The 14,050-nt window shown below is 35.9% G+C and overlaps 1 protein-coding gene across 1 annotated transcript in view; it reads left to right on the forward strand.

The window, feature by feature from the left end:
- The window catches only part of BRIP1 (BRCA1 interacting DNA helicase 1), a gene marked incomplete at both ends in the record, with an annotated part of 111,136 nt that overhangs the window by 14,667 nt on the left and 82,419 nt on the right, over positions 1-14,050 (forward strand). The window contains 4 exons of the mRNA XM_084272840.1: positions 121-272; positions 925-1,096; positions 1,213-1,350; positions 1,826-1,987. Coding sequence (XP_084128966.1) covers positions 121-272; positions 925-1,096; positions 1,213-1,350; positions 1,826-1,987 — 624 coding nt within the window. The remainder of the gene's footprint in view (positions 1-120; positions 273-924; positions 1,097-1,212; positions 1,351-1,825; positions 1,988-14,050) is intronic.

Here is a 14,050-nt window from a genome sequence, read left to right on the forward strand (position 1 = left end):
CTGACTTCATAGGTATCTTAGGTAAACTCTTAAAACAGTGTTAGTCTTGCATCTGTATTAGCTTTGTTGTGGAGAAGATACTTTGAATGTTGATAAGTGGAATTTGTTATCCTCTTATAGAAACATCTTGCTACTGTTTTGGAAAAAGAAGAAAAAGTATCGGTGCTTGGTAGAGAGGAGCTTGTTGAGATACCAGTAGTGAGCCCTGCCACTCAGATTGTGCTGAAAGGGTTATTCATGGTTCTTCTATTTCTTTTTAAAGATAATAGCAGGTCAGTGCAAATTCATCATCTGTGCTTTGGGGTGGTGTCTAATTCAGCTGCTTTGTCAAATTAGCTCTTTCATTGGTGAACACCTCAGTTATGGTGTTTTACTTCTCAGCAAAATGTAACACTTCAAAAAACTTTGGAAAATCTATTTATGTGGGAAGAGGTTAAATACTACCAAATAATTTTTTCACTCATTAATGAATTCAAATGTAGAAGAAATTTATTTGAAGGCTAAGTATAAATTTTCTTGATGTGTTGCCAACTTAAATACGCATGGGTTTTGTTTTCCTACAAAGAACTTACTGTTAGACTGTCTTGGAATCTTGACTACCAATGCCAGCAGTTACTAAAAAATTCTGATTTAAAACTTATTTTAAAATATTAATTATTATAAAGTTTCACTGTGTTTTATGAAAGGGAAAGTGGCAACTGTTGAAATTTTAAATCTTGAGCAGAGTTGCCTACTTCTAGTGAATATGCATTTACATACTTCATGGTCCACAGCAGTTATTAAAGAATGTCCTGTATAAAATTATTTTTATACTTAAAATTTAAGTGCATTGTAGCAACACCCTCTTTGCCTTTTGTGAGCTTAATGCATACAGTTTGATTACTTAATTGTAGGTTGTATTGATATTTATGTATCGCTTTGTAGGTATGCAGATGACTACAGAGTTGCTTTACAACAAACGTATGCTTGGATGAATGAAAACCAACTTGATGTTTCAGAGACAAGTGCCTTCTTTGCACAGCCCAAGCATAAAAGGAATTTGCGACACAAAACTGCAGTCCACATGCTTAATTTTTGGTGCTTGAATCCTGCTGTGGTAAGCTGAGTGGGAAGTAGAAGGCCTTAAGTAATTTGAGAGATAACAAATACATGTAAGATATTAAAGTGGTAGTATTTATTGTCTAAATTTCTTCTTTTCTTTCTCCAATGTAGGCGTTCTCAGACTTAAATGATGTTAGAACAATTGTTCTGACATCTGGTACACTCTCTCCAATGGATTCATTTTCTTCAGAGCTTGGGGTGAAGTTTTCTATTCAGCTGGAGGCAAATCACGTTATTCGAAACTCACAGGTAAACTGTTGCAGTGTTGTTCTCTCCCCTGAGGTGTAACGTGGGGCATTGTAAAAGAAACAATAGTTTGGGAATAAAAATTATCACACATCCATTCTGTAAGAAGGAAGAATTGTACAGAACAGGCTATTGCTTGGGTTAATGAAATTGTAAATTAAATTTTCAAATGAAAAATAGGGACAGTTTTTAGACTTAGACTCCTCTGGAAAAGTTAGTTGTGCTGTTTTGGTAATCTTGTATCAGTCATTATCCTGCTCTGGCAGAGATTTGGAGTAGCTGATGTCCAGGGGTCCCTTCTGACCTCTGTCATTCTGTGATTCTGTGATTTCTCAACTGTTTTTAAGTACTGGAATTAATTTGTTTAGAAATATCTCACTATTTTCTCTCACACTTAAAAATCTCATTCTTTAACCTAATGTAATTAGTATTCCACATATTTTAAAATTAACTTTTTTTAAAATCTGAAATACACTAGGTTTGGGTTGGCACCGTTGGCGCAGGCCCTAATGGTCGGACGTTGCGTGCCACATTCCAGCATACAGAGACCTTTGAGTTCCAAGATGAGGTGGGAGCGCTTCTGCTTTCAGTGTGTCAAACAGTTGGCCAGGGAATTTTGTGCTTTTTGCCATCCTATAAGGTAAGGAAATCTAAATTCATGTTCTTCTAAATACACACACACTTTGTCCTCAAATATGTACTGCGTGATATATGTTAGTGCCTAAAGCAAAAGATTAATGGTTATAAAATAAATGTGTTGTGATTTTATTATACTGTAATTTCCTGGATGTCATTTTTCATTGTATACAACACTGTTTTCATGAGAAAGCATGTTCATATTTGTTTTCAGCAGATGTCTATATCTTAGTTAATGAGTAAAATTGTTTTGATTACTTTTACCAAAAAAAAAAAGCCAGAGCAATCTGCGGTCTTCTCTTCTCTTAAATTGTTTCCTTGAATGTTTTGAAATTATTTAAAAAAAGTTTTAAAAATCTCTTCTATGTAAGCACACATGAACGGAAACATGTGCATAACTCAGCAGCAAGAATGCCCTTGCATGTGCTTTGTATGCTATTTGAACATAGCATTCATCCAGGTGATTTCTTCTTTCCTTGTTTCTTGTTCCATTTCACTGCATAGGAGATTCTAGGATATTTTTCTTGAGTCAGGAGGGAATTGCTCACTGGCATTGGCTGAGAGGAATCAAATTTCTTCATTTCAAACTATGTAATATCTAATTTCACTGACAACAGATATCTAATTATGGTTAATCTGTACCTCACAGTAGTTCTGCTTTCTTCTCTATTAGTTCTTACTGTTATTTATGGTCAGCTCTGAGGAAGAGGAATATAAACCTGCAGTATAATTCTGGGATTCATGCCCATTTTTCTTGCAGTGCTTGCAAGAGTGTGACTTCTTTAGTTTTTGACCCTCACTTATGATTAAAAAAATCCTTTCAACAAACAAAACTAAATGCTCTCAAAAAACCCCATAACAAACCAAACAAAAAACCACCCAGAAAACCATCTACCAAATGAACTAAAACTCCAGCATAATGGAAATAAGTTTCAGACCATTTTGCTCATCTCTGAAGTTCCTCAACAGAGATTTTTTTTTCAGATTAAATAAAACAAATTTCTTCTTTTTAAAAAAACCTTCATGTTACTTGTACTGTTTAACTGAAGAGGCTGTGAAGCAAGGGTTTTTACTGGGTGCCTAGAAAGAATTGCAGTCGTCAGTGCAATTACTGACAGTAACCATTGGGTGACCACATTAGACCAGGTAATGTACAGCCACTGGAAAGGGAAGGTTACCAACTATAAATTTATTTAACCTACCTCACAAAACTGTATTACATGCAGAGTTAACAATCTGAGAATAAATTTAATCTATTTAAGAATTTCAATGGGAGTATATTTCAGTTTTCAGTATCATCGTTATTCTTTTGCCAAAGTGTGTAATATTGAACAGTATGGGATAGTTGATTTTATGTATGCAGACCTGACAAATATTTGTGCAAGTTTTTATGAGAATAGTAATCTGAATTGAAAATAGAGAGAGACTTTGTAATGACATTTAATAAAGAAGGAAAGAGATTGCTGGACAGCTCTGGTACCCTTCCCCCTCTCGCTGCCCTTATGTTTTACTGAAAGGTCACCTAGCTAAACACGTTGAGTGTTTTTTTCCTTTGTGGGAACACTTCCATGATCCTAGCAAAAGTATTGATAAATATAAATTGCAGACAATTGAAGGATGATATTTTAAAATCACATTGCCAATATTTTTCTATGGATGCCCTTTTTCATTCTACTTCTTTTACACTGGATTGGGTTGCCTTTAAGTCTGAGATTAATATGTTGAAAACAAGGAATAATGTAAGCATAAGCACATTAGCACAGGGAAAACAAAGTATTTTTCTTTCATCATCATATAGAATATTGCTTACCTGCACATTTGCATTTCAAAACTGATTTTCAGAGATTTTGGTGGGGAAATCGCTATGCCTCTTTAAAAAACCTGCAGCTTTTAAAGAAATTGTTTGAGGCTATCAAGATCAGATTAATATACATGGTCATGTACCTCACTAACTATTATGAGTTAGGCAGGTTTTTTGAGGGCTCAACCTGTATTATGGAGTTTCGGCTTTAGAATAAGTGTTAAATAAAGTCTTTTTAAATGTCTGGAATGCCAAGGGCAATGCTCTTGAATACCATCTATCCAGGTAATTTGATGGAGCTTGAATTTTAGTTTGGCTACACTTAGAGATGCATTTCTCACTGCAATGTTCTTTTAGTTTGAAGAACTTGTGGCTCAGCAATGATGTCCTCTGCTCTGCACCTTGGATAGAAGCCCTGCTTCTTTGATGGCTGTTTCAGGACCTCATTTTCAGCATTCATGCAGCATGTTTTTACCTGTTTGCCTGAAAACCTCTTTGACAGAAATTGCGTTTTAATGTACCTTCATTCAGTTTACTTTGAATTTCATAGACCTCTTTTCACTTTAATAGCATATAGGTATATGTTCTTTTTTTGTTGTGAAAATGGTAAATGAACACCTTGTCCTCAGTCTGTGAGAATAGGAAAATAGAAGTAGTGGTGCCTGCTGCAGGAAGCAGAAGTTGAGAACCCTGCCTGACAGTTTGTGATGGATGATGTTGGGGGTCCTAGAACAGGTAGCACCCAAACAGTGTTCCTTTACTGCTTGTCCTGTTATTCAGAATTTCATCACATGATGCGCAAATAAAATAAGCTTATGGCAGAAATAGAATGAATACTACCAGTTTAATTTCCCAATCTGGAATTTTAGGGACTTCTTTGAGTAATATTTATTTCTCTATATTTTGTCTGGAATTTCAGGTTTCTTTGTATGCATTATAGAAGTAAACTACGAGTACTTGGTGAAAGTGATGACCCCTGTATTTATGTTACAGCTGGAGAAACAAACTCTGGCAGAAATGCAATGATTTGTCTCAGACTTCTGAAGTGTATAATAGAGAGAAAAAATCTCATACTCACCTACAAGAGATGAACCTACTAGAAAGTTTCCAATGTGCAAATAAATAGAGGGCAAATAAAATTTCTAAATGTCACCACGTTAACCTAATCATAAAATGAGAAAACTGGATGCTGCTTATAGAACATCTGAGGTGAACGTTATAAATGTCAGCAGAGTATGTTGCTGCAGGAGCTAGCATTTTAGCCAAATACTCCTTCCAGTGCTAATGTGTGCAGAAAGCAGCCATTAATGGCTTGCAATTTTCTCTATTAGTGTTTCTTAAGGTAGATTATTTCCTGGGAGATTCTAGATTTCCTTGAAGAAGCTGTCTACTGCCAGGAAGAGGCAGTAGTCACTTGTCTGTATTTTGTTCTGGAGTGCCCCTTACAAGAGATTTGCAATCTGTAGAATATTATTCAGCTTTTTTGTAAAGAATTTGAAGTCCACAACATTGTAAGCTTCCTTTTCTAATCATCAGTTCAAGAAAATACTTTCACCCTGACAAGGTATTTTCCAAAGATATTTTCAACTAATGTATGAACTGCTGTTCCTCAGGATCTGAATTACAAATAATTTATCTGTTCTTTTCCTCTGTGCCCTTCCATCCCTTGTTTGGTTTTGGGTGTTTGATTTTTTTTGGGGGGGAGGGGATGTCTTTGGTCTTGGGGTTTTTTGTTTTCTTGTTTTTATTCAAAACAGCTGTAGCAGAAAGTGCTCAATGCATTTCTGTGGGAGAAGTCTTTCACTTTCTCTTCGTGTCATTTGGAATTTAGATGTGAATATGCAAAAAGCAATAGTAGAGAAACTTGCCTTTGGTAACTTACATACCTGCCTCTGTCCAAGTATTTGAATAAACATATTTTCACTGAAGAGTGATTTTGAAAATATACATATGGCAACTATCCAAGGTTGATAATGCAATGGAAGAAAATATATGCGTGGAAAGATAACAATGCATCAGATGGACACCTATTGAATGTGAAGATGTGTATGCTGTGAACAGTTGTGATGCCATGTTTCATGACTGGGATAATCTGCAACAACATACACATTTCTGTTGTCATTAACAAAGTTCTGGCATGTTGACTTTTTTTTTTAAAAAGCTTAATCTTAACATTTAAGAAATTGAAAACCTAGATCATTTCTAGGGCTACTAAAACTGGTGATACTATGCAACAAAAATGCATTTATGTGAAAATCAGTAGCAACTCCAGCAAAAGCACTCTATAAAAGAGAATATCAGAAGGTGAAAAGATTACTCAGAAATCTAAGATGCTTTTAAACAAGATTAAGATAAGGACCATTAGGGTTCATGTCGCCGACCTGTCTGCATTAAGATATATCTTGCCTGGTGCCTGCATCTTAGATGATTCATTCAATATGTGTCATATCAAAGTCAAGGTATCTAGCAAGGAGAAAAATGCTAATGCTTATAAATTTTAGTGATAATCCATCATGATGAATTAACTGACCTTTCTTTAGTAGCTTTTTTACAAAATAAGCTTTGGACAATAATGTTAGTGTTGGTCTTTTGGTGTGGTGGGTTTTTTGTTTTGTCAGTTTGGGGTTTTTTTGTTGTTGTTTGGGGTTTTTTTTCCGGTGAGGAATTGTTGGTTAATTTGTGTTTACTAATTGTTGAGCCATAACTTGGAAGTAGAAGGCTTTGCATGCCTGTTTTCAACAGTAAAACTTATGATCTTAGGAACAGTATGAACTTTTGAACAGTAAAACTTATGAACTAATAAGTATACTTCACTTGAGAATCCAAGATTTGTTTACTACTTTTTTCTTTTTCTCCTCCACCTTTAAGATGTAGTGTTTTCTATTGATTCAGATTAATCAATACCTTTCTTCATAAGTTGGTATTGCCATATGTTTCTCTTGTATCTGCTTTGCTTTACAAAGCTTTACCTTTGAATTTAAATAGTTTTGCACAGCAGTTGTATAGTGTTGCTGGGTATTTTGCATTATGCTGTTTCATAGTTTTGTAGGGAGAAATATCTTGAAAAAATAAGAAAATGTCAAGAAATACTAACTGACAGAGATAGAAATAGGAACTGCTTTGTCATCTGTCTCATGAACCTCTCAGAAGCAGCTGAATGATCTAAGCCTTTGCTGTTCTCTCTGAAGTATATGTCTCCAAATGTCTCTAAAATACTTTTTTTTTTATACCAGTTGTGTTACTGTTTTAAAATGCAGGTGAGTTGTTTGAGGTTCACAGCTATTGTGCTCTATGAATTTTTATCTCTAGTGGATAGATAACTACAAAAGTAGGGAAGATAACAGAAATGGAAAAGAAAATGAATGCAGAAATGTTAATTCTTTCTTATATTTCATTAATATTGATTCTTTTTCCATGTATAACTTTCAGAAAACTAATACTTTTAGGAGAATTTAGTGCAGAATAATGAAAAGGAGTAAGACCTTACAGATAAGCATAATTTTCTGGAAAATTGTTGGACTGTCTAGAGCTTCTGCTGTGATACCACAAGGGTTGTTGATGAGTAACTTGAACAAATATTATGCTGGAACAAAGTGGTCTAAGGCATTTGTGACCTTTTTTTTCAGACTGACTTATTTCTAGTAAAGTTTGTTGGTACATTCTAAAGAAGGTTTCTGTACATCATATGTTAAGGGGTAGTTTTGAGTTTTGTTCCTTTTCACCAGCCCTTTGCTGGGAGCTGGAATTGAGAGGGAGAGAAAAGATAAAGGAAAAGAGGAAACAGGAATTTCAAGGCTAATTGAGACTGCTGCTCCATTCCTGAAGTAGCACTTCTGTAACTAAGAATATAGTTTAAAAGCGACCAAAACCTGACTAAGTAATTTTTGGGTCACTTTATCACAGATTCTGTTGCACTTGAGGTTTAAATATAAAGGTAAATATTTGCAATACAGTCAGCCCTAAGTTGTTACTCTTCTTTGCAAGTATGTCATGATTTTTGTCTACAAACTATTCAATGTTCAGTCTTTAGTACATCTGGCAGTCTCAATCCTACTTCTAATGAATAAATACCCTTCTTCATTAAATTGTCATTGCCATATACTGCTTTTGGAAAGCAGAACTATTAACGTGTAGGTAGAGACCAATTAATGCTGCGTTGCATTTGCTGTTTCCCTTGAGAATTTTGGGATAAGGTTATAATGATACATATGTAGTAACTTGCAAAAAAACCTGCTGAATTTCACATTGGACTCCGTATGCATCTCACAGCTTTAAGAACTGCTAGTGTAGAGTCTAAGTTCTGTCAGTCTCATCCCTTTTTCCTGTTGTCTTGGGACAAGGTTGATCATGTTTTCTTCAGTTAGAACAGACAGGCTTGGGTAACACCAGATCCAAACAACATTTGGAGTGCAACACCTCTGTTTATTGTCTTGGCTCCCTTTCCTTGTTTAAGGTATCAACCAAAGCTGTAGCAAAGTCACAGACAAATGCTCTTTATCATTGTGTTGACAAACATTGGTGGTATTGCACAACTTCAGGCATGCAGGCTTTAGCTATATTCATTAACTTTGTGGGCAGTAGGTCTAAATTGTGCTGTTTTCAAATGGACTTAGAATCTTCAGGTTCAGCCTAGGTATTTATTTGAAATAAAGAGGAGGGACCTGAATTTAACCTCTGACTATTGCACTCTTCTGCCATTGCACAGCAGTGTGTCTGCATTGGTTATGAGCTCAAGTCCTTGAATATATTGTCTCCTGGCCTGTACATAAATGTGCCACCCCTAATTATGACAGGCTGAGGGGAGGATACAGTTTCAGTATTAATTCTGCATGTCTGGCTCTTCTTAGTTTAAGACAGACCCCTTTTCTTACTGAGATTTGTTTGAGGTTGGTAGAAAAGGTTTTTTTCACAAAAGAAGTTTATGTCAGAATGGTAGAAAATGAATTGGTCAAAACACTAAAAAAAGAACAGAATATTTTCATTTCCAAAACTTTCGTGAAACACAGTTTTGTAAATAAAGAAACTCATTTTTTTCCTGCCATCAATAAAAAACCAACAAAGCTGCCTTCAGACAACTTTTACTTATTTAATAAATTACTTCAATAAATTTACAAAAGATGGTAGTCTGTTTAGCCAGGCCTATTAAAAGCATTAAGATTTGAGCACTGGCTGTTAAAATGAGTAAATGGCAATATCACAAAGTTAAACAAATGCCAAAAAACATTTTCCAGAGTACTGGGATTGTAACAATACCATTAATGAGGGCAAAGAGGTTTTAATGCAATTTGCACATTCTAAAGTTTCAAAAAGAGGTTTTGAGTTAGTGCATTATTAATGTTCTGAACATCTGGAACTATGTAAGAGCCATAGACATTGAGCAAGTGCAGGGTTTCCCCACTAGGTCTGATGCTGACTGATTTCCTCCCTAGCGAAAAGCTTGTTTTAAGAAGTTTGAGACAGTAAAATGACAATATCCAGATAAGAGATAAACATTCCACAGTGTCTTTATGCTTGTAATGTGTATGGAGGAAAAATTGGAAACCATTAGGTTTGTGCAGTTAAAAGGTGACTTTGAAATTAAATAGAAAAATAGTTATTTGCACCACAGATGGGTTGCTCTATGGCACAGTCACACTGCTTGCAGAGTGCTTAAGTGAGGATTTATCTAGTAACTCAGGGTAGATTCCCTAAGATTGCTTAAACCTTTCTATTAGGTGTATTTGGGTATAATATGCCAGGACAAATGCTTTATTGAGAGTAATACTCTCCTTGATATTCCTCCTGACAGCTGTAGGAGTACTTCCAGGAAGATTTACTCCTGTGTGTAAATATTTGCAGGATCTAGGGAACTGTTTACACCAAGTATGTCTTATGACAGAAATTTGTTCTTTGAAGTTACATAAACATTAACTTTCTACACTGCAACAGCTTTAAAATTATACAGGAAACAGAATGTTTCATGTGTCATCTAGTTTTAAATGTTTTAACTGTAGCTAATATCTGACATCACATTCATTGGGATGAAAAGAAGGAGGTCTTTAAACAGGCTGGCATATCAGGGGTAAGTTATGAAATAATTGTAAATTAATAATGATACTCACTTTCTGCACAGCATTTGCCTTCTGCTCTCCAGGGAAGGCATTCTCTTACTCCAGAAGCTTTATTTGTTTCAGCCAAACAGCTGCAACGGTGCTATTACAGTATGTAAGAAACCCTAAAAACAAGAAAAGACTTCAGGGAATAGAATTCTGTCATCCTTGCTATCTCAAATTATGTGCAAGTACCTAACAGCAAAAGTAGAGCAAAACGATGGCAGAGTAATTAAACAACATGTGAGAAGCACTCAGTGTCTCTTTCCTGGCACTAATGACCGTGCAATGGCCCTGGAAGTCACCAAGAGTTTTTTTCAGTGATTGCAGAGGGCTGAGGTAGGGCTCATGACACTGAAGTGACCCTTTGGGTTGGTGGGTTGTTTTTTTTTTTTCTTTCAAAAGAAAGGCTTGTTGGCAGATTCTCAAGCTGTGTCTTTTGTAAAGTGACTTCTTTCTAATGGGGCATAATTTGGGGAAAACATGTTCTGAAAATGCCAAATTCTAATGACTCAAAAACTCTTCATTTCACCATTTGTACCTAATAAACATAGATGGAATTTTGTTTTACTTGTCATTATTGTTTCTTCATTGCTTGTGTTTCACTCTTACTCAGACTGGTAGTTCTCTTTCTGATCTTTATCTCAGCTTCTTTGTGTTTTATGGGGGGGGGGTTTGCTCTCATTAATCATATTACAATACCTACTTTCAGTTTTATTCTCTATTTTTTCCATCATTTAAACATTTAAATGTCTGTAATATAAACTGTCTAGCTATGGGGGCCCTCACATTGATCCAAAAGAACAATTTTTAGGCTTGATGTGCATTATCTGAGGTGTCCTCTGAGAGATCCAATAGCTCCTGCAAAACTTAATGCGACATATGAAGTCTGCAGTTTCCGTTTTTCCCATTGACTTGGGCATAGAGAAGACATGTATGTAAAAATCACTCTGTGTGATGGAAGGTATCAAAGACTTTTGTGGTGGTAGCAGCTCAAATAGAGAAGCATAGTAGCAGAAGGAACACTGAAGTTCATACAAAAAGATTTAGAGTAAGAGGTTTTCTGTAACGAGGTATATAATCTTTATCCCCAAATTCTGTTGGCAAGCCTCCTCCTTTCATGTCATCAGTTCAATCAAGTTACTCTGCCAAGCTAAATTTGAAGATGGAGCTGGCAGTTCCTACCTTGGCAAGATCATTTCTATTGTAATTCCTGTGGCTGCAGCAAGTATATCTCCTTGAAATAGCAAGAACAGTGCTGAATTATTCTCCAAAGGAATAACTGAAGTTCTCCTAAACTTCTAAAGCTGGTGTGTTTTATTATAATGATTTATCAGAATGTTTTCACTTAGAATATTCTAACCTCTTGAGTTGTCTGATTTTTGAGGGTTTTTTCTCCAAATGAACCTGGTTACCAATGGCTAATTTCAGTTTTGACTGTCCACGTGTTGCTCTCAAAGCAGGGCTGCATCAAAGATAAAGTTTTCTCTTTGGAGGATGAGAATTGGCAAACTGGATAGTTGAACAATACCTGGTTTGTTTCTTAAATAGTATGACAGGATTCTAGATCACTGGTTATGGTGTAACTTTCCTGTTTTCTGCTAAACTAGAGACAATCCAAACATTAGATAGGCTTGGAGGAATTAAAAGAGAAGATCCAGCAGTTTGCTGCTGAACAAGGTTCTTTCCCCTTGTGATCATTATTGTGCTACTCTGACTTTTGTCAACTGATTCAGATATGAAGAAAAAAGTTTTTATCTTTAGCTTTTTTTTCCCCCTCTTTGTGTTAGTTTTTCACTGGTCTTGTGAACTGAGTTGGCTCGTCAGGAGGTCAGAAAAGTGTCAGAGCTAGCTCAAGGGAAGAGATGATATCGCACGCTCAAGGAAGGAAGCGTGATCATCCCTTTTACTGCTAGAGCTCAGTCTCAGTGATGAAACATTACCATGCTTTTTTAAAGCACATTTTTCAGTGGTCGATCTTAATATGAGAATCTATAATGATACTAATTTGGAAATTCTGGTCTTTTTATGAAAAATATGGTTTATTTTCTAAAGTTAGTATGAAATCATAGCATTGTTAACAGAGTCTGCCTTTGCCACACATTAGCCAAATAAAGTGGAGACCTACTCAAGTGAATATTCTGGGTGAATGGAAATTTGGGTGAAGTGATATGAAAAGAATGAACTGTTCTGACTTCTCGTTGTGTGGAAACCTGTAGAAACTGTGGCAGTGGAGGAGCTGTTTGATTGTATGTACTACTTACTGCAATCAGACATTTTACACTCGGCTGCTCTTCGAGTACACAGTGGCCAGTGTGATGGAGTGTTGTAGCAGTTCAGTGCTGCTGGCTCAGGGGAAATTTCTAGGTGTGATTTGGGTCCCACCTTATCTTTTTCAATTACTGGCTGCAAAGAGTGAACAAATACACTTTTCCTGGCTTACTGAACTGCTCCAGTGACTAGCAAGGGATATGCAATTATTCAAGTGCCCTGTAGCACTTGCTTTTTACATAGAGCAGATATGCTTTCTGATAGCAGCTGCACATCCTATGAAGGAGAATCTGTAGCGACAGTCAGTGGCAGATTATTGGGTATTATGTCTGAAAAAATTATATGCTATACTGGTAGATGAGTATTTTGCTTGTGAATTTCACACCCTGAGAGCTGTGCAGTTTAATATTTTATTATGCTGTTAGTTTAAATACCCTGAGCATACAGCATCAGGAAAATAAACTAAAAATCTATTATTGTTTTTCACTTCTGAGCTCTGACATGTCAAAATGCTACAAGCTGAATTGTTGTATCTAGTTAACACATGCTCCGATTTCTGTTGTAATTAACACTTTCTGCTTGCATATTTTTCGTATCATTAGAGTAGTAACTGTATTGGAAATGAGTTTCCACAGTCAAGAAGTTTCTGTTTTTCATGATAGCATCCAAATAGTAAATAACAATTACTGTCAACAAGTATTTTTCCTCAAGAACTTTTAATGAAGGGGAAAGAAAGCAGGATGGAAAACAGTAGTTGTTAATAGAGAACAAAATATGTAAACAAGCTAATTTTTACAGAGAGGGTGTATCTAGCAGATGTTACTTTTTTTTCTGTTGGGTAGGATGTATGCATGGTGAAGGTATATCAAGCATTTGCTGTTGGGGAAAAAAAGGTGGTCCAGGCTATATAAGGTCAGATAGTTCTTTTTCACTTGAAATGGAAGGATGCTTAAATTAAAAGAAAGATAATCCAAACACCTGCCCAAAACAGAAAACTTGGTCCTTCTGTAGTGTAATTTAGCACTGTTCCAATGAGGCCAGGGGATTTATGGTGAAGCTTGTTTTTAGATGTTCCCAGGAATCAGAGCAGGTATTTTTCCCTGTTGTTATAATGTTTATCAGTATGTACTTGCCTATTCAGAGCTCAACATGGTGCAAGTGATACATGGTTGTTGCTGAGAAATGCTCTTAGTTGTCTTACATACACTGATTTGCTGTATAATAAGGGGAAAATAACGAACCTCTCTGAGAAAATAAAGATAAAATTAATCTTTAATGAACTTATGTGATGCCTACAGGTATAAAACGCCTTCTATAAATTTAAAAACGCTTTCTGTTGGTGTTAAAAGATAAAACCTGTTACTCTCCCACTCTTGGAGTCAGTTCCCCATGACAGGTATCTGCCTGCCCCCATTTACTTTGTGAGCATTCATGGACTTGGTCGGCCTCATGCCTAGGACTGTCTGTTTGAATCTGTTTTCCCAGATGATACTGTGCTTCACTGCTGATGTGCCACTAAGACAGCCTTGTCTATTTTTTTTCTCTTTATTCTGAAAAAAAGAGGTCAAAGATGAGTGAGCTTGGGTTTTGACTGGTTGAAGAGGAGGACAGCGTTGTAGGATGCTGACTTCATTCATCAAGAGTTAACAATTTTGTCTTTGTTTAGATCCTGGTTTGGAATCAATGCTTTTGAAAATAAATTTTTCTGGAGAGCTTTCTTTGCTCTCTCACTGGAACGTGAAAGTGTAATGATAGCCCATGGTGAATGTACAAGCAGTTCTTGTAACACAGAAAGCTGTTGTCTTGGTTAATTTTAAAACCACAAAAGAAACCCTGTTTTGAACCAGGTTGTTTAGAAACAGCTGCGATGGAGCTCAACAACTGAATACTTCAAAGGCTATCCAGA

The sequence above is a fragment of the Gallinula chloropus genome (genome assembly GCF_964237585.1).
Source record: "Gallinula chloropus genome assembly, chromosome: 19".
NCBI classification, from domain to species: domain Eukaryota; kingdom Metazoa; phylum Chordata; class Aves; order Gruiformes; family Rallidae; genus Gallinula; species Gallinula chloropus.